The sequence below is a fragment of the Drosophila mojavensis genome, unplaced genomic scaffold (assembly GCF_018153725.1).
Source record: "Drosophila mojavensis isolate 15081-1352.22 unplaced genomic scaffold, ASM1815372v1 contig_74, whole genome shotgun sequence".
Taxonomy (NCBI): domain Eukaryota; kingdom Metazoa; phylum Arthropoda; class Insecta; order Diptera; family Drosophilidae; genus Drosophila; species Drosophila mojavensis.
The window spans coordinates 7,625,959-7,652,722 of NW_025318899.1; the positions used below are offsets into that span (position 1 = coordinate 7,625,959).

The 26,764-nt window shown below is 41.4% G+C and overlaps 1 protein-coding gene across 2 annotated transcripts in view; it reads left to right on the top strand.

Moving 5' to 3' along the window:
• The first annotated feature begins 2,087 nt into the window (after nucleotides 1-2,087).
• Nucleotides 2,088-26,764, top strand: part of LOC6581724 (ecdysone-induced protein 74EF) — a 36,451-nt gene continuing 11,774 nt past the window's right edge. Inside the window, exons 1-5 of one of the 2 annotated variants that reach the window (XM_032730816.2) lie at nucleotides 2,088-2,306; nucleotides 2,372-2,437; nucleotides 2,537-2,743; nucleotides 3,157-3,406; nucleotides 3,464-3,652. In XM_032730816.2, coding sequence (XP_032586707.2) covers nucleotides 2,220-2,306; nucleotides 2,372-2,437; nucleotides 2,537-2,743; nucleotides 3,157-3,406; nucleotides 3,464-3,652 — 799 coding nt within the window. In that variant the 5' untranslated portion in view covers nucleotides 2,088-2,219. Of the gene's footprint in view, nucleotides 2,307-2,371; nucleotides 2,438-2,536; nucleotides 2,744-3,156; nucleotides 3,407-3,463; nucleotides 3,653-23,698; nucleotides 25,482-26,764 lie in introns of those variants that run through there. The other variant, XM_032730815.2, reaches the window with a different exon arrangement.

Here is a 26,764-nt window from a genome sequence, read left to right on the forward strand (position 1 = left end):
GACAGCACCAACAGGCACAGCAGCCGCAGCAGCAACCAGCAACAGTTGCTCCCAGCAACATTTTCTAATGCCCATTGCTGTTGTTGTTGTTGTTCTTGCTTTTGCCTTGGCTTTTCTTTCAAGTTTTCTTCTGCTGAACTTGTGAGCTGAAAAGTGAATAGCCGCCAGCAGCTGCTGCTGCTGCCAGTTGTTGTTGTTGTTGCTGCTGCTACTGCTGCTGTTAGTATTGAATAATGGCAAACGAGTTTTCCGCGCCGCGTGCGCATCACCAAGCAACAACAACAACAACAACAGCAACTGCAATTGCAAACTGGCATGCAATGGAAAAACCAACGCAGGCGCAGCCAACAACAACAACAGCAACAACAATAACAACAGCAGCAGCATCAGTGCCAGGCAGCGCAATGTTGTAATGTCAATTATTGTTGTTGCTATTGCTGTTGTTGCTGTTCAATGTACTCTCTCTCTCTATGGTTGTTGCTGTTGCTACTGTTGTTGTTGTTTTTGTTGTTGTTGTTGCTATTGCGCTTTGCTGTTCGTAGTTCAATGTTAACGAACTTTTTGCGCTATGAACAACATGCAATTGTTGTTGCTGCTGTTGCTTTAGTTGTTGTTAGACTTTCACTTGCATTGGTTTTGGCAGCTTAGAGAGAGCGAAATGCAACAGCAACAGCAGCAACGGCGACGGCGGCAGCGGCAACAGTTGCAGCTAAACGTGTTGTTGCTATTGCTAATGTTGTTGTTGTTTGCTTTGCATGCGGTTCAACAACATGTTATGTAAAAAGCATTTTTTGCAAAGTTGCTTTTGCTGTTTTGGTTTGCTGTATTTTTTTTTCTTTTTTGTAATTTTTTTAGTTGCAACTTTTTGTTTTTCCTTTGCTGTTGCAGCTGCTGCACATGGCAAAACCTTTAACTATAATTTTGCAGTCCCTTTTGTTGCTGCTGTTGCAGTTGCAATTGTTGTTGGTCTGTTGCTGTTGTTGCTCAATCGTAATTCGCAATTTGAAATGTTATTGAACTTTAAACGAAATTAACTTTGATAGTTGCTTATGTGTTTTTTCTCTCTTTTCATTATGTTTTGTTTTTCCTTTAACCGGAAGTTAAGCAAAATATTATCAAAACAATGCAATGCATCGAGACGACTTTCCATCAACATTTCACCAGCTCATCCCCAGCTTTGATTTTCCACCTAAGCCAGAGGCATTCGCCACAAACCTGGTCAAACGACGACAGCTCAATTACAATTCGAGCTGCATAACTATTATTTATTATAAATTAATGGATTTATTTACAATAAACATTTTATGACCTCTCAAATTATGATTTTCTATTCAAATTGTTGGAATGCATGCATGAATGCATATATAAAGCAGATGTAAATATCTCTTAAATAAATCATTTTTCCCTGATCATCTACTACTCTGTAAATGTCCCTTAAATAAATTATCTCCCATTGCTAAGCTGAGCAAGTACTTGTAAATATCCCTTAAGCAAATATCCCTAAGCCATTGATAGATGAGCAACTGAAAATATCCCTTTATAATTGCTAGGCAAATGCCTGTAAAGATGCTTAAGTGAATATCCCTCAGCGATTGCTATACCTTAATCTAGTTAAATATATACAAATTATTTTAAGATACATTCCAAACATCTTGTATCAATACTAATTTTCATAAATTTTGTATTTCTTTCCAGACTTTAGGCGTGCAAATTAAAAAAAAAAAAAAAATCTTGAAAAACTTAAGGCCAAAATAAAAATAATATATATAAACATATAAAGTAATTAACGATATACACGCGTAGTACATAAACGAATTTTAGAGTGGACTTAACTTTATTTTTTATTTTTTTGGTTCAGCGACAAAAAACGTCCAAAACAAGACTCAAAAATAAAAAATTAAATAAAATTAAAAAAAAAAAAAAAAAAACGGAAACCAAACCAAAACCGTCTAAAAAAGTGCCTAAAACTAAATTTGTGAAAACTGAAATTTAAAATTAAACAAAAAACAAAAGTGTGATAAGTCAAAAGTTTACAATAAATTTAAAAGCTCACTTAAGCTTAAATAAGTTAGAGAGAGAGGGAATAGTCGACGGACATTTTGTCAAGGCAGATTGTGGGGATATTTAAAAGGAAATTTTCTCAAGTGAAGGGGTGCAGAGGAAACGGCTACACGCTGGCAGTTAACAGTATTTGCAGTGCAGGCTTTGCCCTATCAGCGATGCCCTTTATCGATGACGCGCTGCTCTGGTGTCCGGATAACGATGGTCGTTTAGTTGGCGGCCTAGACTTGGCTAACTGCATGACAGTGCGTATGCCCACATCTCCTGCTAAAATTCAACTTTTATTCTAACTAAACTTGTGTTCTTGCAGGATGATTCCTCGGTCAATGCGGAGAATATAAATGCAACAATTGGCTCGAGCAACAACAACAGCAGCAACTCCTTACAACAGCAACAGTTACAGCTACAATTGCATCAGCAGCAACAACAGCAACAGCAACATCAGCAGCAGCAGCAGCAACAGCAGCAGCAACAGCAGCAACAACAGCTGCAGCAACAGTTGCAGCAGCAGCAACAGTCGTCGGAGCTTTGCGGCACAGCGGCTCGAAATGTGAACGTGGTGGTGGAGCCGTTATGTGGCAGCGACTCCTCCGATGAGCTGTTCCGCACGCTCTCCGAGAGCAACTTCGAGATCGAGAGCCTGCTGTCCGATTTGGCGACCGTTGAGGTCAAAGTCGAAAATGTACATCCGCAGACAAGTTGAACTAAAGCACACACACACATACACACACATGCATGTGCATCACACTTTCGCTCGCTCACACACACATTCTCTCCCACACACACACATGAATTTCCTTGCGCAGGACTTTTTTTGCTTTTAAGCTTTGAACAGAGCTCGTCTCACATTTACCGTTTATAATTTGTATTCTCTTTTGCTCTTTTCTTCCCTATAATTTGTATTCTCTTTTGCTCTTTTCTTCCCTACCACAAATGTGTGTTTCTTTTTTTTCTCTTTTTTTTTTTTTTGCTCTTCTATTTCCCCCAATAACTACAACAACAAACTACACCAACAAACAACAACAACGTGTACTCTCCTTATTTGTTGTTTCTCTGTCTCTCCCTTTTCCTCCTCTCTGCCTATCTCTTTCCTAGGAGGAGAACAACAACAACGTCATCAGCGACAACGACTTTGCGAGCGTGGCCGCCGCCGTTGTCGCCGGGGACGATCTGCTGGCCAAGGACAATGTACAGCTGAGCGTTCAGGGATTGGTCGACACAGTCAGCGCCAGTTTAGCGGACAGCGGTGGAGGCGGTGGAGGTGGGCATGGTCAGGCGCTGCTTGGCTTTGGCGCCAGTTCAGCGACGGCCACGACGACGGCGGCTGCGGCAGCCAAACGCAATGGTTAGCTAAATGTTATTCACATACATACACTTATATTCATATATATCTATTGACTAGGTTTTCTGCTGCCCTGCGATCTGCTAAACAACAACAACAACAGCAATAGTAATGCAAATGGCAATGGTGATTGTACGCCGGAGGAATCACGTTTTGTTACTGCGACGAGCGCTTCGGCGAATCCGCTGCTAGTGGAAAAGCTCATGTCGAAGTGCTTAAATATAGACAAGCGAATGGATAAGCTAGATGGTAAGTCGGCTTTGATATCTATGTTTTTGCTCTTTGTAAATTCAAATTCAAAAGCACGCGCCATTTAATGTGAAGTCAGCTGCACTTGACTGTCGATCACGTTAAGTTGGCTGCGCGCGCACAGTTTGATTCACACGGGAAACAAAACTTAGTTTTGCAGTCACTGTGCTGCTTCTCCATTGATTGTGGTATGTGTCTTAACTAAGCTACGGTGGATGTATATGCTAAATAAAAACGAAAGCCTAAACAGCTGGTGCTGAACTTAACTAACAGTTTAAATATCGTAAAGAATTGATTGTTAACAAGGGGTGGCAAACTTGACTAAAAGTGTAGATACCGTGATTGGTTTTTCGTTAGGTGGTGCCGAAATCGACTAAAATATTTATTTATATTTATACTTCATTGAATTGGAGAGTTACTGTAGTTAGGGGACTTACGATAAAGTTCAAAGGAAATTTTGTTCCATATTTAACTTTAATTATTAATTAATTTAAATGGACTAAAGAATGTCAAATATTTATACGAAAATTCTGATTTATTCTCTAATTATTCTTCATTATGAAATGTCTGCAGCTGAGCAATTTGCTGCCGCAGACAGCGCACCGTTAAAAACACCGCCTGCCACGCCCACCCACGGAACCTACTTCCTTTTTCTAAAAAGGACCCACAGCCAGACAGAGCACGACGCGGGCTGCGGGTGGCCGTCGGCTTTGTATTTGTTATTTATATTCCTTTTTCGACGTTTTTTATGTTTCCTTTACACGCTCAAGAGACACACAGAGAGAGGGGCAGAGGGAGAGCGAGTGTGTGCTAGAGAGAGCTAGCGCTAGACGTCGCCGCCCTGCAGGCAGGTCAATAAAATTTTGCGTGTGGAAATTGTGCGCTTCAAGGTCAAAAGGATATTGCCATGGCCGACGCTGTGTAGGAAACGACGCACGCACATCGAAAGAGAGAGAGAGAGAGGGAGAGAGAGTGGAAGCTAGAGCGGGAGAGAGGGACAAGAGAGGCAGACAAAATGGCGGCTGGCAGCAGGGGGCGGCTGCGGGTGCGGGCAGGCAATGAGCAATGGGCCGAGACACAGCCGAGGCAGACAAAAGACGAAGCCCACGTCTGGCCGGGTGGGCCTGGTGGGCGTGGCCGGGGTGTTGGTGCGGTGCTTGGGGTGCATGGCTGCTTTCCTGGCAACCTTGAACTTGAAAATTTCGTGCGAGTTCGAGCCGTAAAAAAGAAAAACCGAAAAGCGAGACATCAAAATGGGCGCAATACTAGGCGCACTCTCTCTCTCTCTTTTCTCTCGCTCTCTCCCTGTCTCTCTGCCCACCCACCCTCGCTCATTCAGTCGGTTGGGTGATTGTTTGGCTTAGGTAGACTAGACGCCTCTTTGCTGCCGCTCGGCTGGGTCGTGTCCTGACGCCTCGTCCTGGGTTCAAGCGCCGCTCAGGCATTGAACTTTAATTTTACCATTTCAAGGATACGCCTTGATGAGTGGGCGCCTCTTTTTTCTCTCTCATTTGCTTTTAGATATTCTTTTTATTTTGCTTTGCTGCTGCTGCTGCTGCTGCTGCTGCTGCTGCTGCTGCTGCTGCTGCGGCGGCTGCTGCCCAATCACAGTCGCAGTCGCAGTGGCAGTCGCGTCAAGCCGTTGACATTGTGAACGGTTAACGACGGCGGCTGCAAAGATTGTTCACTTTTCTGCTCAGAGCAGAGAGGGTAGCGCCAAGGTTCTATTGCGGCCAGCCTGGCCTGCCTCCCCCTCTCACTAGCTAGCCTCTTCACCCAACCCTCTCTCTCCCTCTCTCTCTCTCTCTCTCTCTCTCACACACACACACAGTTGTCAGCTTTTGCTTGCGACGGCAGCTTTGAGTGCGACTTGGCCACGCTATTAATGTCAAGGGGGTCCACACGACACAGCGCATTGCGTTTTAGCCACATTCGCACAAAGTGCGTTAGTTTCTGCGTTCGCGACTTTTTGGACCCCTCACTTCAGGGCTGCAAAGCACTGCACCGCACTAAACTGGACTGAACTGAACTGAATTGAATTGATGGTGATTAATTGCAAAGCTTCGAAATCGGTTTTATATGAATTGGATATGATTATAGAACGAGAGAACAGAACTGAGAGGGAGAAAGAGTGATTACTATTGTTATAGGAACAAGGAGAGGGAGAGAAAAAGGGAGCTGAAGAAGAACAATGAGATGAAGAATGATTGAATTTATGAGAAGAGAGATATTGAAATGCAGAAGCAGCTAGAAATAGAACAGAAAGGGAAGGATAAAGTAAAGGAAGAGAGAGATACAAGATGGGAGAAAAGAAGTAGAAGTAGAGGAAGAAAGACAAAGAAGGATAAAGTAAAGGAAGAGAGAGATACAAGATGGGAGGAAAGAAGTATAAGTAGAGGAAGAAAGAGAGAGAGAGAGAGAGAGAGAGAGAGAGAGAGCGAGAGCGAGAGAGAGAGGAAGAGAGAGAGATCCTAGACATAAAACTGTTATGTTTCAGGTAGGCTAACTATATTTTTGTACAAGTATACATAAATACATAGATATATAGATAAATATAATTTATATATGTATATATACTTTTCGATTCCTAGCTCATCAACTTGATACGAAAAGATTTCCTATAAACTTCTGTCTACTGCATTATTTATTTATTAAGGACTGCTTTGTGCCTTTCCTATATACATAGATGTATATTTAGATTTCCCTACACTTCATACATACACACATACAAATCTATATCTATATATACATATATGTATATATGATAATTAATGTAGCGCTTCGCTTTGTTTGTTTGTTTGCTTTGCCCAGCCCTCGTTTGCTGTTGATTTTGATTAGTTAACTGACATTTTCTATTCTAGTTGCCAATGCATAAGTGCTTTTAGCCATGGCTCATGGCTAAAGCGACAGCAACAACAGCAGCAACACTGCTGTTGTTCTCGTTGTTGTTGTTGTTGCACGCATTTCTGTGACTGTGGCAAAAATTTGAATTTCAAATCGTGTCGCGAGCGTTTTTTGTTTTTTGTTTTTATTGTATTTTTTATTTTTCTAAAATGTGCGTTGTTATGGCCAAATCAGGATTTCTGCGTGTGCAACGGGCCAGCGGCGAATCGCCTAACGACAATTAACATTACAACTAAAGCAACAACTGCAACAGCTGAAACAGCAGCAACAACAACAACGAACGATGTCAGGGGCGTTCATTTGTCCATTGCCAGCCAGCGAACCGGGCCGAGTCGAGCGAACGTCACTGTCACCACCGTCACCGACGTCTAAGCCCCAAGCGGCGCCCCTCCCTCCCTCTGCCCCTGTGCCGCCCACCTGTCCCGCGTGCACCTACCCCACAGCCAGTTGCCTCAAGTGCAAAATGTTGCCACTGCTAAATGCACTTTGCAATTTTGTTGATTGGTCGATTGGCAATTGTTGTTCACATATAAATACATACTTATATATATACACTGCACTATTCTATACAGCTATATACATACACATATACACACACACATCTATCTATGTTTGTTGCTTTTGTGTTTAGTTTTTATTTGATTTTATTTTTGTTTGCATTTTCATGCATTTGTTTTGGCGACTTGTCTAAAATTGTTCGATTCTTGTTGTTGTTGTTGTTGCTGCTGTTTGCTGTTGCTTTGTTGCACGCAAGACGCAGCTGACCGCTGGGTTCAAGTATTAACGGATATCATTTGAACTACCCTGGATGCAGGCGTGCGTGCAAGGTAGTTCATTTTCATGGTTAACGGGGCAACTTTTTGCTGTTCGCCAGAGCTTTGACTCTTTAGAGGCGATTGGAATATATTAGACGTATGTGTATATACGGGTGGGGATCACACCGAGATATAATATTCATACAGGTATAGAAATTGCATTATAAATGGAATATTTAATGTAAGGCTATATTTAATAGAGATATTTTGAGGAAATCAATATACATTTTTCTACATACTATATATCATATATTATACAATAAACTATTCATACTATACATAGTGTATATATATGTACATATATGATTTTAAATGGCTTTTCTCTATAGTAAAAGGTCTATTGTGTATACGTTCTATATTCCCTGTTCCCTGGAATACACTCCCGATTTATATTATCCATATCTAATTTATAGAGTATTTAGTAGTCGTTCATCTTCGGTTCTTAATACATAACCCCTTGCAGGAGCCTCACCTTTAGATTTATTTTGTGTGTGTTAGATGGGGCCGAGTGTTGGGTCTTTTGTCATTCTCGTCTCTTTTGTGTCTTACATGATGTCATTTGGGCCGCCATTTTGTTTTTGCAATTGATTAATGGCGACTTCATCAATAAAGAGATATATCTGTAATGAGTTTTTGGCACAAAGATGAAGAGGGCGTGGCAGAGCTTAACAAGATTAACGCAGATCCGCAAAGCTAGGCTCGACCAAGGCCAACCAAAGAAAAGCTTTAATAAAATAGTGAGAAAATGATGAATATAATATAATATAATAGGCTATTTATGTACATAATATTGTTATGTAGAGGGAGTCAAAATATAGCAAATAATTTGTTTTTCTATTTGCTATTTTTATGCAAGCGAATATTTGGATTATTTCAGATCTATATATAGATCTCAGCATTATATCATATATTGACAAATAGATCATATGCTAATTTATTTTTCTGTCTTATGTGTCACATAAGCACAGAACAGATCTTTACACATATAGATAATTTTTTGATATAAGGAACTCAGAGTTAGACATCCTTCAGCTACAAACATATGTATGTATATATAATTCCTCTTCATTATAACTGAATTCCCCTAAATGCGCTCTCACTTTCTCACTCACACACCTAGGCACACGTTAAAAATGAAATTTCAATTGCATATTCAAACACAGCAACAACTGCTCCATAGGCACACTGTCCTAATTGCACTGTAACCCATTAACACACCAAACAATAACAACAACAAGAGCAGCAAACGATCGGCGATCGTCGTTGAGTCTCCCGTTGTGCTGCAAGTTTTCACCTTCACCCCAAACAGCCAACAACAACAGCAACAAAAGCAACATGCACTAGCAATTGCAATAGCAAAATCAACAACAACAAACAGACACAAAACAGAAAATGAAAAGTAATAATAGAGCACATCCATAGGGTGGTGAACAGCGGCAGCAGCAGCTCTAGTGGGGTGGTGAATTGGCTAAAGAGAGGTGGAAAATGGCGGAACGGGACGTGGATACGAAATGCATTTTCTCTATATACATACGCGATTACGGCCAATGAAAATGAAATGCGGCGACAGCCACAATGCTTTTCCATATGCAATGGCAGCTACAATAACAACAGCTGAAAGGCAAAACACATTTCGCTGTGCCCATTAGAAAACCAACAACAAGAGAAAAAAGCGACAACAGGAACAACAGCAACAACAACAAGAGTAACAAACCGAGAAGAATTGAGCAAATGAACTGAATATAGTTCCCCCCTGAACAAAGGGGAAATGGTGGGAGAGAGAGAGAGAGAGACAGGAGCATGCACTTGTGTATGTGTGTGCGTGTGTTTCGGTTCCAGTTCCAGTTTCGCAGTTTCACAGCTTATGCGACGTTCGTTCGCTGTGTTGATTGCATTAGAGCGTGTGCCGCCGACTTCGCATCTCGTTATAAAGCAGAAATGAAAACAAAAGCCAGCGCCAAATGACAACAATGATGATAATGATGATCACCATGATGATGATCGTGGCTGTTGCTGCTGCTGTTGCTACTGCTGATGATACAACCTTACAATATTCTCGCAGTCGCAGTCGCAGCCGCAGCCGCAGTCACTGAGTCTCAGGTCTCAGATCTCAGTCTGCTTCTTCGCCCCCAACTTCGTCGCTGCGGTTAGCTTTGGTCGGCTTTGAATGTTTAGCGCTGAACTTGTCTTGCCTGCGCACAAATACACAAACGTACAAACACAAGCGCAAATACGAACGCAACCCGAACACACAAGCACCAGCACACACTCGCATACTCATCCACATTCACATGCACATGCACATGCATATACGCTGAGAGTAAAAACATTTCGCTCACACTCGCCGCGGCGAGCCCAACCAAGCGGAGAGTAACACACTAATACAACTAAAGCTTTATTTTTGCTTTGCTGTAGCGTGTGGTATGCAGCCTTGAATTAGTTCGCTGCACTCGCGTGACGCTGTATTTTATGTATGCTGGGTATGTGTGTGTGTGTACTTGTAGAAGCAGCTAACGCAAGGCAAACACATAAGCGCACACACACACAAAGAGAGCTGCTCGCGAGAGTCTGCGAAAGCTCTCCTTTGCCCCGCGACATCGAAAAACTTAGATGCGCATCGTCGCTGTCGCCGTCGCTGTCGTCGTTGTCTACGCCTCTGCCAGCGTCGCAACCGTTTTGCTTTCATTGGCGCGAGGCGCTTCATTATACAAAATCAACTGCTCTTGGTTCTTGCTATTTTTTTTCTTTCCACTTCTTCTGTTACTTTTTTTTTTTTCGTTCTTGCTGCTTGTTTGCATATCTCATTCAGCAAACATTATGAGCGCAGTACGCTGAACGCTAGTTCCAGTTTCACTTACAGTTCCAGTTCCAGTTCTAGTTCATGTGCGCTCGGCTGGTACTTGTGACCCATTGGCAAACATTTACCAATGCAGTTGTGCGTGTTTGTGTGTGTTAGTTTGTTCCTAATTAGCACCTTCTATCAATCAGTCGTCAGGCCACCCACCTAGGTATATACGTACTTCCACCCACTCACATTGCAGCCTCTTTTCTATTTTTTTTTTGTGCCATAATCTGTCTAACTTTTATAGATCTTCAGATCGTGCCGACACGACACACACACACACACACGCGCACTAGTAGTTCGTTTAGTATGTGTGTAAACGGATATGCATGGTAGACACTTATATGGCGCACAAATTTTTTGTACAAAAATAAAAAGAAGAAGCAGCAGCAAATTACGTTCGAGCAAACGAGGAAAATGTGCGGAAAAGCAACGCAAGTTGCAAAATGTATCTGTGTCATCCACGGCGCAACGTGTGCGAACTAATTGGTTGTGTACATGCTGTTTCGATATAGAGATATATGTACATACATATGTATATATATACATTTACTTCAGAGTTATACTCCTATAATATAGGTTATACTATAGTTCTCTAAGTAAATCTCTTACATTTAGGCATCTAGGCAAAAAAGATCCGGGTTGTCCAATATCGAACTAAAAATGGGACGTTTTGCCATTCTTGTGTAGCTAACATGCTTGAGTTACCTGTGCTATTCAAGTACATATAATAGAATAATAGGTTATAGTATAATAGCTTAATTTCAGTTTTCGCAACTAACTAACAACTCTATACTTATAGTACTACTATATTCTATACTAATAATGCTACTTACTGTATTATTATTATTATATATGAATATTTTAAAGAAAGAACACATATATGATGGGTTTATGGCTTTTCCGAACTAGATTCTATTATCTAATGGAAGGTCCTTAAAACCGCAGTCTTATATAATAAATGATTATGCATATAATATTATTTTATATCCTGATCTTGTTGAATGTTCTTCTCTTCTAATTTTTCTTCTGAAATATCTTTATATTTGTGCGAGCTCTTCTTCTTTTCGTCTTTCATTTAGACTTAATTCAATTAGAATTGTTTAAAGGCTAACTTCATAAGCTTTGATGTCATTTACATAACAAGTTGTAGACAAATTATGTTACAGTATAGACAGATATACATATGCAGACATGCATATGTATATACAATATTTATTTAGTTATAAATAATGCGTAGCTAGATCTATGCTAGATCATTTTTCTTAATGCTGCTACAAAGTTGCAATTCTTAATGGATATATTAAAGCTATGTACATATATGTACGGGTGTTGTGTGTGTGTGTGAATTAAAGGTATGTATCTATGCGTGTGTGTGTGTGTGTGTTGTGCGTTGGTCGCTTTGGTCGGTATTCAGATCGACACCCAGGCGCACACAGCGACAACATCAACAGCATAGACAACATAGACACAGTCTGTCCTTCAAAAAGAATAAACAGAGTGAGAGAGAAGTGAGAGATAGAGAGAGACAGAGGGAGAGAGAGACGTAAGACAAGAGACAAGAGACGTGAGGCACGCAAAATTGAAAGCGAAACGCTGCATGCGTAAGAGACACAACAACAGCAACAATGAGAACAACAACTGCAACAACAACAACTGCAACAGCAACTGCAAATAAAAATATATATTAGGCGGATGTCTGCTGAGCACGACAACGTGTGCATCTATAATCGAATGTGTATGTATATATGCATAAATCTATATATATGCATAGGTACATATCAGATATATGCCTATATAGATATATGTATAGATATATACATCGACTTAAGTATTTATGGCCAAAATGGAAAATAATTACCAGCAAGCGTTAAATTATGAATTGCAATTGGGAAGCGCTTGCTATATAGAACGATTCTTCAATATGGAAGTATATATTGATATATATTTGTAATATATATATATATCAAACACACACACATTTGTATCTATATCTTCTATATACTTTCCATAGTCAAGTGCAGACGAGTATCAAGCAAAACTCTTAAAGACTTACGCTCCTCTCTCTCTCTCTTTCGCTCTATCTCTCTCACTCACTCGCTCTTTGTGTGGTGCATACACTCGAAGAAAACATATGTGCATATTTTAGAATGTAATTGCAGTTCAGCTGGCCTAGACCTAGAAAGGGAAATTTGTTGCTTTTGTTGCTGTTGCTATTTTATTATTTGTATTTTTATTCGTTTCGTTTTGATTCGTGAATATCATTCGGTTTGATTCGTGTTGATTGTTGTTGTCGTTGTTGCGTTTGTTGTTGCTGTTGTTGTTGTTGTTCGAGTGCAGTTCGTCGGTCGTATCTATCTATGCAGTGCCTCATTATTTGTTCTCCTTCCTCGCAAATTAAAAATATGCCTAAGCAAATAAAATGCATATAGCTTGAGGGTGTCTGTGTGTGTACCTGTGTGTGTGTAGGCTTTAGTTGCCGTTACAGGGTGTTGCCGTAGGTAAGTGTTATTCAATGAGCTCTTATTAGAGATCGTAGCGGGATGATAATGGAATAATGATAATTGAAAACTGATACGCATTGAATGTGTTAATGGAATATGAAATGTGGGTGGGTGGAAGAGAGAGTGAGAGAGATAGAAACAACAGGGAAGAGAACTAGAGAGATTGATAGAGAGAGACAGTGAATGGCAGAGAATGAGATTGAGAAAGATAGGAATGACAAAAGAAAAAGATAGAGAAAAGTAAAATCAGAGAAAGAGAGAGAGAGAGAGGAAACTAGTTAGATTGAGAGATAGATATATATATATAGAATCAAAGAGATCTTAGATCTTGAGGAACAGTTGGATGAACTATCATATGAATGGGTAGGTAAAAAGCGATTTAGATCCGAATCAGAATCTAGAATATCATTAAGAATCTCTCATAAAATATCAGAGATGGATTCTATTAAATACCAAAAGCTAAGCCTCTCCAAGCTAAGCTAAACTTGTGCAATCTATAAACATCTAAATGAATATTTAAATATTAATAAATCATACAAAAATAAAATAAAAACGAAACCCAACTGAAGTGTTCCCATGATGCAACAGAGTCAGCCAAGCATTTAGCTCAAAAACGCCCGTTGCCAATAACCGAATATGCGGCACAATCGTTGCACAATCGTTGCATGTGGCAACTGCAACGGCAGCATAAGTGCGCTTATAGATTTACCTGCGATTGTGTGCGGCGATTACCTGTAGGCAGTCAGCATTGGAGAACATTGAACAAGTGCGGCAGCAAATTAAATTGAACAATGTTTATTTGTTGTCTGTTTGTTTGTTGTTGTTGTTGCTCGTTGTTGCGCGTTGTTGTTGTAGCTACCGATAGACAGCCTAGCCACGACCATAAAACGGCAGCAAATTGCGCCCGTTCCATAGCTTTTGGCGCCTGCATTGGGCCAAGACAAGAAGAGGCATGAATAAATGCAACGTTCGATACGCGCAAATTCTATAAAATATAGAAAACAAAGAGAACAAGAGAGGGAGAGACAGACAGACAGACAGAGTGAGAGAGGGAGACATTACCGAAAAGCATTTGAAAACGTTTTCAGCTCAAGAGCTGAGAATATTTTAGATGCAAGCGCTTAACTGGGTTCAAGGGAGGGGAACAGGCCAAGTGGAAGAGAGAGAGAGACAGAAATACAGAGCAGGAGAAGAGTGGGATTGGGGGCTGCAGTCGTGGCCCGAAGCTAACGACGATTCCGATTTCAATTCCGATTCCGATTCACATCGCTGACTGTTCGTTCGAGTGGCTCGACGCGATTCGCGGCCGAGAACAAGTGAGAGAGGAGGGCTGAGTGGGAGGGAGGGGGGGGCAGGGGAACAGGCAGAGTGTCGCTGTCGCTGTCGGGTCGTGTCGGTTGGACGGTGAGGCGGAGCGGCAGGGTGGGTGGGTTGGCACGCATGTTGTCCATGTCCCCATTCGAGTCAAGTGACGTGTTATCTGTCGCCTTCTCACAGAACTTTGACTTCTATTGGTTGAATGTCGTTTGCAGTTTTGCAGTTTGTGTAAATTTGATGTCGTTGTTGCAGTTGCTGCTGTTTGCTGTTTGTTGTTGTTGTTGTTGTTGTTGCAATTGCTGCTGCTGCTGCTGCTGTTGTTGTTGCAGTTGTAGATCGATCTCACTTAGGGTAGGTAGCGTGTTATTGCCGTTGCCCCGCTGCCAGCTGCAGGCAAACGACGTTTGACTCGTTTCAATGCCAATGTGTTTCTGTCACTCAACGAGAGTGTGTGTGTGTGTAATCTCTGTGTGTGTGTGTATTATGCGATTGGCACTATTAGCAGGCAGGCAGGCAGCATGCCATGGAAAATGAAAACTGCCAATAGTTGGCGAAAAAAAAAAGAAAAACACTTTCCCTCTCGTTGCTTTCCATTTGCAGCAGCAACAACTCCATCATCATCATCATCAGCAACAGCAAGAGCAACATTTGATGCTGCTGCTGCTGCAGCTAGTTGCAGTTGCAGTTGCAGCAGCTATGCAGTAATTATTGCACGATCAATTTGCCGGCTGCCGGCCATCCATGTCGGTGCAAAAACTTTCTTTGAGCGTATGCACACAATGTATACTTACACATAATTACACAGCTTAGTGTTGCCAAGCGAGGGTTGGCTGAAGACTTTTTTGTTACTGACTGTTACTAAAGCTACAGCAAAAAAAAAAAATGTAACTTGGATGAGCTGTCGCCGTCAGCTAAGCTATTTCTGCAGTCGCTGGCTGCTGTCAGCGCCAACGTCCGCGTCGACGTCAACGTCGACGTCAGCGTTAGCGTTAGCGTCAGTGGCCGCCGTCTGCCGACGCCTCTAATGCCTGTCGTCTCTGTCTTCTCTGTCCCAATGTCTGCGGTTGACGGTCGTACAGTTAGACGGACGTTTGCTTTGCTTGCATTTACAACTTACACACACACCGACACACACACACGGACACACTCATGCACAGACATGCACAATAATGGCATTGAAAATCTTTTTCAATAAAACACATAAACAAACAACAAAAACTAAAACCAAAACAAGTAAGAGCAGGCGTTTAAACTGCGTACGACTAGCAGATACCCTGTAATGGGCAGTGAACAGTTCGAAGTTGAGAAAAAGTAAGGGTAATGGGAAAAAGTGTAAATTTAAATAGATATGAAATATAAAATATAAATTATAAAATATAGAATATAGAATATAAAATATAAAATATAAAATATAAAAAATACAAAATATAAAATATAAAATATAAAATATAAAATATAAAATATAAAATATAAAATATAAAATATAAAATATAAAATATAAAATATAAAATATAAAATATAAAATATACAATATACAATATAAAATATAAAATATGCAACATACAATATAAAATATAAAAAATTTTTAAAAATAAAATAAAATTAAAAAAAATAAAAAAATATTGCAAAAATTGAGCTGTATTTGGAGAGAATTGTTTAATTATACTTTAGCTCTAGCTTTGTATAACTCTTACTGGCATCAGAGCTAACTAAATTTACAAAAGTTGCACAAATGCATAAATAACCTAATATATATATGTAATATAATATCTGTATATAAAACTTATCTCTATATCTAAGTTTTTATGGCTCTGGCTGTGAGAGTCTCTAGATTCAATGGGATTTCTGTTTATGATGGATGTTTGCAGGGTATGCAAATCAAATGAAAATGAAATGTATATACCAATACATGTAAAGATTAAGATATATAGCTATATATGTAGAGCTTAAAATTTGAACTTTTATTTTATAGTTAAGGTTTTTTTTCTGTATCTTCATCATAGGTACTAATCAGTTCATTATAATGTGTGAGAATTATGTTGTTTAGGTCGTTCCATATATTATTGTTGTTGTTGTTGTTGCAGCTGCATCTTTTGTTGTCACACGGACACACATACACGCACACACACATGCACTATCTATTATAGCTATGCATTTTGGAAAATTTCCAACAACAACATCAGAGCTCTTTCAAATTGATATTCATTGTGTTGAACTTGAAAATTGTTGTTGTTGCCGTTTGTTATTGTACAGTTTAATCAACTTTTAGTTCGGAGACTTCGAGAAACATTTCAATGCACATTTCGATATGGATATTCAGATGCATTGTTGTTAGAGAGGGGATGCCTAACCAGCTAGCCAGCCAGCCAGCCAGCCATCACGTATTGTTGCGAAAAAATATAACTAGTAAATATTGTGTATGAAAATGCTGAAAAGCATTTGTAATTAATTGCACTTCAGCTATTCAGCAATTGAGTATTTGATAGTGTTTGCTGAATGTTAGGCTAGGTGGCTGCTAATCAAGGATACAGAATTATTTCGTTGGACTTACAATGGGGAGCAAAATATGGTCTGTAATATTCATCAATAGGAGATATAGTTTGAGTTTTGTAGAGGTATTAACATTCAATGAATAATTTTGTTTACTGTGGTTTATATACACAGCCTATTTAGTTGATTTTGGCATGCAGTGCGTATACGCAATGCATATACTTTGTGTATAAGGGAGAGAGAGACAGAGAAATAACACAGATTGTATTTCTTCATAATAACCTATTAGATATGATATGTGATATACATGCACCTATATATGATATGCAGTAGATTATTATATACACAACCATTTCTCAAGCAAGGTCTAACTAGGCGTATACGCAATGCGCCTTGATATGATCTAATGAACTGATACTTTTATGCACTCTAATTGAATAGGGAAATTATATCATTATATATAGTATATTCAATATATGCCCAGGTCTACTTAAAGATTTTCTCGGGTAAGTACAAATTAAAGAGCTGCACAGGCAACCACTGCGTATACGCAATGCCTCTCTAGGTAGACTAGGAGTAAATCCTTTCAGTTCAAATCACAGCTCAAGCGAAAGTTGTCTACACACACACACACATTCAAACACACATACACACGCATTCACACACATGCTGATCGCTTTCGGAAATTGTGGAAAATGGTCAAACAATAATCAGAGACACCCGGCGAGCCGAGGCTAAGCTCTGCTGATTGGAGAATACAATCGAACACTCCAACGCGGCTCGATCGTTAATTAAAATAAATACTTTCCGGCTTGGCCAGAAAACTTGGGAAAATCAAGAGGCGAGCAAACGATAGCATCGCATCGGGCGACTGGCGAACAGCGAAACTGGCCACATGTGGCACAGACAGTCGCACGGCTTGGCTTGGCCAGATGTGAGGCACGTTTTCTTTTCTGTTGCTATTACTGTCTCTGCGTGTGTGTGTGTGTTTTCTTTTCTTGCTTTTTGCAAAGCGATTTCCTTTGGCTGTTTACGTTTTCGCCGCTTGGCGAAGAAGTCAGTCAGTCAGTCAGTCAGTGTTACCAGGGCCGATGGCGATGTCCAAAGAGTGAGAGAGAGAGAGAGAGAGAGAGATGGATATAACTGGTTTCTGCAGCGCGTAGCGGCGACAGCGAGAGAGCGGGACAAAGAGACAGAGAGGCTGAGCGCATTAGAAATTAGCCATATATAGATGAAACAAGCCAATTGGCAACTGTTAAAGAAAAGCAAAAAAAAAAAATGTAAAAAAGCAATGCGAAGTGAATTCACTTTCATTATGAATGACCGACGTTGCATACAAATGCAAACCGGGCTCTGAAGTCATCCAACCTGGCTAAGTCGGTTAGGAAAAACATGATGATGATTTGTTTTTTCTACTCGCCATTTTACTCTGGTTGCAAAAAGTTGCAAAGTTGCAGGTGGCACGTGACCGTTGATGCGGCCATTAAGTCTCCCTCAATTCAATGCAACATCACAATTGGAGTCACACGACTTTGTTTTCGCCTAACACTGAAACTGAAGTACATAATTAATATATTTAACTGTTTAGACATTCAAGCAACGAGACTCCGCTGAGATAGCCAAGATCGTGAGGCTTACAAATCAAAGCTCATAAAAATTTAGATTTTTAATAGAAATAATTGTGGATATTTCAATGAATTTTTAGATTGTGAAGAGCAGAGAAACGAAAAATCGAAGATCATAAGATTAGAAGATTTAGAGATCGAAAGATCAGTGGATCGGATTTACGAAAGATGAGTAGATCGAATTTGAAAAGATTAGTAATCTGCAGATCGTAGCTCGGTACATTTGAGATCGGAGAATACTTTGAAGATCGAAAGACTGCATATTAAAAGTCTGAAGATAAAAAGTTGTAAAATGTCTATTTAAAGATCATATAAACTGGAAGATCAGATTAGCAAAATATTAAATATGAGCAAAAGCTCATAGAAGCTAGAATTGTTGGGTATATCCTATATATTTTATATGATAATAATTAATAGGACTCTCAACGAATAGGGAAACGTAAAATATTGAAAGATCATGACATTTCGGTGGGCTATTTGGCTCTTTAAAAGTAGAGTTAAAGAGCTGAAAGAAATATTTTCTATCCTAGGGGATATCTTAAGGTCAAGTACCCGCAGGCAATGCAATTCTATTCCCAGCTCGCCAGCAATCTCTGACAAGTGCTGGGCCATAAAAGCAAACGGCGCATCGTAAACGCAAGCTGAAAATTTAGGGCGCTGCTCTGGGGTGCTCAGGGGTGGGCAAGGAAAACCTGATTAGAGTTTTCCACAAGTTTCCACACATTACTATTAACTCGGTTAGGAGTCAGTCGTCCGTCTGTCTGCCGTCTCACTGTTGCTATCTCTGTCTCAGTCTCTGAGTTGTTGCACTTCTCGCTTTCATTTTCTTTAAAAATAATTTGCTTTTTCGTTGCTTTTTTTCTCCATTTTTATGCGAGAAAATCGAAAGTTTTTCCACACGCCATAATGCAAAAAGAAAGTGCAAGTGCAACAGAAAGGAAAACCAAAAAAACGAATGAAAAAAAAAAACTAAGCAAAGCATTGCAGACGAGCCACAAACAATGCCAAAGCGGCTAAACGGGCCAACGGGGCGTATGAACAACTTGTTTTGCTGCTGCTGCTGCTGTTGTTGTTGTTGTTGTTGCTGGCTGCTTGTGGCTAAAAAGTAGGATGCCATTGTCTGTTGTTATTGTTGTTGTTGTTGTTGTCAGTTTCGTTGTCAAGTGCAAGCCGCCTGCTGCTGCTGCTGCTGCTGTTTGCTCGATTCAGCTATTTCCTTTTGAACAACATTTAATGCGCGTCTGGCGTTGGCTTTCGATTTCAATTGCAGCTTTAATTAAAACACATAAAAGCAAGAGGAAAACTGTTTGGTCAGACAAAGCTTGATTATGGCCAAGGATTGTCTAGAACGAGTCACACAGTCACGCGCCTCTCTCCCCGCCCACCTCCCTTGCTGCTGCTTGTTTCTTGACCTCTAGTGTCTGCTCTCCCTCTCTCTCACTCTCTCTCGCTGTCGCTGTCTCTGCCTCGTCTCAGTTACAATTTCTTGTTGACTTAACTGAACTTCTACTTTAGCTTCTCTCTTGCCTCACATTACCATGTTGCTCGCTTGTAATAGCCATGTAAAAGGCCGCGTTTACACACATTTACAGCAAAGTTAAAAATGTTACCCATACGCACTGTGGGTCAAGCTAAAAAAAAAAAAACAATAGTTTTTTCATTTCTGTCTCCAATGTTAATTATTAACAATGATAATGATGTCTTTCGCTGACGGTCAAGTGCGTTGTTTTATTTATGCAACTGAACTTCTGCTGCCTTTTCTTTTTCTTTGCTTTGCTGTTGTTGTTGTTGTTGCTGAAGAAATGGGGAAACAGTTGAGCTGAAGGTTGTTGCTGTTAGGCAATAAAAGCGCTGAGCTAGTTGCTTTTTGAATGAAAAGGTGAATGCCAATACAAGTGCAATTACAATGAAAACAAAAATTGAAAAAAAAAACAGACAAAATAAAAATAGTAATAAAAACAGAAACTGAAACAGTAATAAAAAAGTAGACAACCAAAATTAAAGCAAAAAGTTGCGCTGGAAATTTCCTGAAGAATTGCAACGATCTGCAAGTGAAACCTCTTGGCTCCAATCTCTAGACTTCAATGTTGTTTGCTGTGCAAATATGAGTTGGAAACAAATATGAATCAGTTCCGATGTGTATCAAGTATTGTACTTGCATATGATATCTTACGATCGGGCAATATTGATATTAACAAACATCAATACTTAAGTGCAAACTATTGGCAAAGATTTTAAGTTGTGCAAATGAACTAGAGGGATGGATATAATTATATATAGTTGTGATTAATAAACCAGATCTGAATAAAATATATAAATTTTATAAAGTATATTTTGATATAGGCTCCAAGTTTTCTAAATACTTCGATATTCTATCTCCACATTTTTAACCTAACAAAAAATACATTAAGAATGTTGTATATGTATATATATATTATTTTTATTAAATTTCCTTAAATCAATCTTTAAATAGAATTATAAATCCGTGCATTATTATCTCGTGCAATTTTCGAAAATATTCCAAATCGCTTCATTGCAATTTAGTCTTCATTGTGCTATCACTTGATATTTCCAAATTATTCCAAAAATTCCCAGTTTCGCTTCGCTTGGGCCAAGTAGTTTCATCAGCTCTCTTTGCCCTTTGACCCTCAATTCAATTTGCTGAAACTATGCTATATCTAGCATATAAATCTATCTTTATAGTTGATCTCTTAGTGCAGAAATCCAAATCCAAATCGAAATTTGAATCAAATGTCATCTCGTCGCTCAACCTACAACTGACCCCGCCCACTGTCCACGCCCAGTCGACGGGGGGTGACTGGATGGGGGCAGACAAAGAGCTAACATCATTGACCAGATTACCGAGCAGCCAAACAAAGAGATCTGCTCGCAACCCTACGGGCGGACACGCCCCCAACCCGCCTCCTATATATGTATGTGCATATATTTGTTTGTATATAAGACGAAACCGTAACAATTACAAGTCTGATGATTTTTTGCGTGAAAGAGAAGCGCATAAAAATAAGTTTGACAAACGTCGACATCGACGTCGCCGTTGTTGTCGTTGTCGTAGTCGTTGCCATCGTAATCGTCGACTGAGACTCGCTCTGAGAATGAGACACTCGGGAGCTTCGACAGTCTGCAGGTTAGTCTGGGCCAGGGGCGCTGCGGGGGGTGGCCGGGGTTTGGGCGCTTGGCGCGTGTATTAGATGATATGAGGTCATTCACTGCTGTTTACTCCGAAAATGTTGTCTCGCCGATGACGCGGCGATTCGCATCATTCTCGAAGGAACTTGGGAGTGGGCGCTGTAGCTGGCGCTGGTGCTTGGAGCTGGGCAGGCGAGCAGGCGGGTGGCAAGTAAAGCGATACATTTCCGACACTTTCTAACCATTTGACTTAACGTCTGAGCTGAGACGTCGAAATAAGCAGCAGCAGGAGCATGAGCAGGAGCAGTAGCAGCAGTTGCCGTCGTCGTCGTCGTCGTCGTCGTCGTCGCCGTCTGTTCAATGACTTTTGCTGAAACATGAAACATGAATCCACTACACAGAAGCCTAAGCTCCAGCACTCAAGCCCAAACCTCAGTCGATGGCAGTTCCAGTTCCAGTTCCAACTCAGTTCACAGTCAGTTTCAGTCGAGGTGCCCACCTAATGCGCTTCCTCTTCAAAAATTCTTTTACGGCTCTATGTGTCTATCCCTATTTGTATCCCTCTCAACCTCCCGCTCTCTCGCTCTGTTTAGCTCTGTCTGTGTGTATTTTGTGTTGTTGCCAAAGGAGCCGTCTGCGCTCCCCACCCTCTTCTCTGTGCGGCTACCAGTTGTCGGTACATTGGACTCATTTCGCACGCACACTAGCTCAACGAAAAGTATGTCTGTGTCGCCAGCGACGTCGTCGTCGTCGTCGTCGCCTCATTAAAGTTCTCCCCATGGCTTCCATGCCACCCTCCCCAGCCCTGCCCACCTCATGCCACCTCTTTGCGGAGGCAAACGCCAAACGCCAAACTCTTCCTTCTGTTTCATCTTCTACAGCTCTTGTTCTGCTTCCTTCATTTGCAATATTCAGACACACACATGTTGAGCTGTGAGAGAGCAACTCACACACACACACCCATATACATGCACATACACACATACAGTTGCAATTGGCAAGTAAATGGAAAGGCCCCCAACAACTAAACAAACGGAAAGTGAAAATTTGCTCTACTGGCATCGTCAAACGATGATGGCTACAGCGACGGCGACGGCAGAGGCAGAGGCAGCGGCAGCGGCAACGGAGGCGACGGTAACTGAGAGAGCACATTTTTGCTCTTGTATGCTCACTCGCTCGCTCGCTCGCTCGCTCGCTCTCTGTCTCTCCCTCTCACACACACTTGCATTGAGTCATAGTCGTGTCGATTGCACGACGACGATATTGCAGCAGCAACGACGACAACGACGTCGACGTCGGCATCGCCAGCTCCTGCTCACTTGTCGCACTCTCGCACACACACACATGCATTGCCATATTTTGCACTCACTGCTGCTGCTGCTGCTGCTCCCCCATGATCGCACAGCCCTTTTGACTCGGCCTGACCCATTTGGGTGTCCAGATAGCTGCAATTGTTCACCACTTGCTCCACTGAAGTGAACGCAGTGGGTCTGGGTCGCAGCGGCTATTAGCAGAGCGGCAGACACAACTACATGCACGCTCAAGTATGTGTCTCTGTGTGTCTCTTTTATGTATGCATAATTGATCTAGGCGGCAGATCAGGCAAACAAGGAAATGCTGCATCATAGATTAAGTTAGATAGAATTAAGCAAGAAGATGTGATAATCTATGATAAAATACAGATTAGCTTACAGTACAGGGTATCTAGCCTCAATATCAAGCATATGCAAACTTATTTCTGTTAGCATGTTACATGCAAAATAAATGAAATCTTATATATTCTGGACCACTGTGCCGGTTGGCTATGTTTGCCACTCAATGTCCCTAGAGGAGAAAATGCAATGCAAATGCGCATGTGGCACACAAAACCACCCAACGCAAACACAGCCGTAGCTGCAGCAGCGATACACATACAAATATACAGACAGACATACATATGTATGTACATACAAACAGATGTAAGCACAGGCATGCACACGTATTTACAGCTTACATACATACGAACAGCAACAGCAAAAGAGAGCGCCAAACATTTTGCTCTCGAAACGCAAAAACTGTTACGTTTGCTGCTTTACCATTTTGGCGCGCTCCCCGCCGCGACTGCGACTGCGACGGCAACGATGACGGTGACTGCGACGTCGACATCGTTTTCGCAATAGCGCAGCGGGTCCCAATAACATTTCGTGGCTCGCGCTCTTCCAGTTGGCGCGAGCCGAGCAAGCGAGCCCCATTCAGTCGCCGTCGCTGTCGCAGTCGCTTGCTCATTTTTATTATTTCCACTGTTGTTATTGTTGTTTCTATTCTCGCCTTTTTTTGTTGTTTTTGCCTTCCCACCTGTCTCTCTCGCTCTTGCTCTGGCTCTGGCTCTCTCGCTGGCTTGACTCTGTGTCTGTGAGTGGGGCGCGCGCGCGCGTTTGCCAGAAACGTCGACGTTGGCATCGGCTTCGGCATCGGCATCGACGCTTATTGCCAACGACATCGCACGCTGCAGTCGCGTCGCAGTCGCCGCCTGCAACGTTTGTTTGCGCCTAATAAACACTCGGCAGTGCTTTTTGTGCTGACTTTAGATTTTAGTTTTGCTGATACCGTAAGAGATAAATGACGTGCCGCGGCTGACAGCAAAGCAAAAAGCAAAAAGCTAAGTAAAGCGAGACACAGCAGCAGCAGCAACAGCAGCAGCACAACAGCCAAGCAAAATACGTTGTTGTTGTTGCCGGACTTTTACGTTCTACGTTGTACGTTTTGTGTGTTTCCGTATGCGCGCTACGCGTTGCGTGTGACAAAATGTGTCCAACTGCAGTCGCCGCCAACTGCAGCAGAATTAGTGCAAAATTACCTCAAATCTATTAAGTTTAAACACCTGAATAAATGAATAACATGTGCAACGTGTAGAGAGAGAGTGAAGAGAGAGAGAGGGAGAGAGAACCTGTGAGTGTGTTTTGTTTGTTTGCCTATAGAAACTGATAAAAATGATAATGGTGCAACATTTGGTGGCCGCCACGGCACATAATTTTGCAACGGCGGCACTCACAACAGCCTCATCATCATCATCGGCATCATCATCCTCGTCATTATCGTCATCATCGTCGTCGTCGTCCAGTTCGAGCTCCTCTTCGCTGCTGTCGCTATCATCCGCCTGCTCCGCCTCCTCGGCATCCGCCTCGCCGGCCGCATCCCCGACAGCTGCGGCATGTGCCACGCCCACGCCTGTCGCCTCGCCGACGCCCGAAACAGCGAGCCTAGCTAAGGATGCGGAGGAACTAACTAAAACAGCTATCGAAGGTGCCATAGAGATAATCAAGTCAGAGCAACACAGTCCAATACCTGCGCCCAGCATAAGTCCAGCTGCAACACCAGCAACAGCAGCAGCACCAGCAGCAACATTGCCAGCAGCAGCAGCAGCAACAGCGACAGCAGCAGAAGTTGCAACAGCAGCAGCTGCCGCCGCAGCAGAAGTTGCAAGCGAAGTTAAGAAGGAGCAGACAGCAGTCGAGGCTGCTGAGGAGGACTCTGAGCACATTGCAACAGATTGCCGAGAGTTCAAAGTGCTCTACAATCATCTGCGACAGCAACAACAGCAGCAGCAACAGCAGCAGCAGCAGCAGCAACAGCAACAATCCGAGCAACCTCTTCACGCCGAGCCAGATAAAACGCGCAGCACCTTGGATGATGTCTCAAAGATACTTTGGGAACGCAAGCAGCAGTTGCAGCGGGGCAGCGTCATCACCAGCAGCAATGAGTTGCATGTACAGCAGCAGCAACATGAACAGCAGCACCAACAACATCAGCAACAGCAACAGCATCAGCAGCAGCAGCAAATGAGCGACATTGAGGATGAGGAAACGCTCGAGGAGGACGCCGATGCAGACATCGAAGCGGATGTCGATGACGAGGAGCTGTTGGAGCTGCAATACCAAAATGGCTATGACTCACCCTTGGATCTCTCGCTGAGCAGTGCTGCCACAGCGACAGCGAATGCAGCCAGTGCTGCAGCAGGAGCAGCAGCGAGTGCTGCTGCGTCGGCGACTCCTGTGGCAGGCAGCAGGAGGCGTGGCCACGCCTACTCGGGCAGTGAATCCGATGAGGAGGCGTCAACAACAACAGCGCATTGCGAGCGAACGAGGATGCGACTGAAGCCGGCGGAACGATCGGCGGCCTACAAGAAGAGCTTGATGAAGCGCTACTGTAAGTGCAAAAGGCCGTGCAAGTGCCTGACTAGGACATACCCAATAATTAAAATATATATTTATAAATATAGAAAATAGCAAATAAAAAGGGAAATTCGGGAAGAATCTTTTGACCATGCTACAAGAAGAGCAGTTAAATGAGACGTAACAACGGAAAATGCTTGACTTGAAGTTACTCTGTAAATTGTTCATATGAGATAATGCGGGATTAGAATGGAGTTTATTGGGATACAAGTTGGAAGTATTTAAAAATGGAATATCTATAATTTATTCATGCAGCATATATGCTTAACTATCAAATATCATATATTTGATATATAAGAATATGAGATAAATCAGCAGTATTGGGTAATGGGAAATGACTTAATGATAAGGAAGAGTTGGGAGAGCTGAATTGGAAACTATACCACATATAAAATTTCTTCATGATTTATAATTATCTAATATGTATATATTATTTAAACACATATTACATGTGCCTATGCTATGTTTGACTGGAGTGTAACTCTGTAGCATCTTCTAGACTGTTGTAGCTGAAGATTATTGATCATAACATAATTATTATCGATATTGTATCGAAACAGTCTTCTGCAGCCTGCAGACAATCAACAACTAAAATACCCTACACCTATTTATAGAATAACTAAATAAGTGTTTGTTATAACAAACTGCAAAGTATTTAACTCTAATCTACTGCTGATTATTATTATCTTAATAATAACAACGAATTACTAGTATATCTTTTGACTACTGATTTGTTAATAATATTTACATATGTAAATCCGCGCTCATTTGCCAAGTTTGCGTGTCTCTTTCTTGAATATTCTCAGCCATATAAATTTGATTGATGAACAGATAAAAATTATGTCTATGCGTGACTCTTCTAACTGTTGTTGATGTCCCTCAAAATCGTCTAGGTAACTCTACACTTTGACTATATCTGGAAATCTGTTAAGCTTCACTGTTTTGGTTTTGTTTTGTATCCATTCGTGGCTTGCTTTAAATCTTTCAACTTTTAGCAGAGAAAAAAGTTGTGAAATGTCAATTTGGCAACAACAACAATGGCAGACCAAAATTTATAAAGCAGAAATAAAAGAAAAAAAAAAATGTGCTCCCCCAATAGACAGCCAAACAAAAAACAAAGACGTCCAAACGCAAAATAAACATTATTTAAAATAGCGCAATTTCCGCCGACGACGACGTCAAAAATGCTGCTTACGTCGCTGCTAGCGCTGTCTGAGCAGAGAGCGGCAGGCCGCAACAGCGGCAGCTTCGTAACAG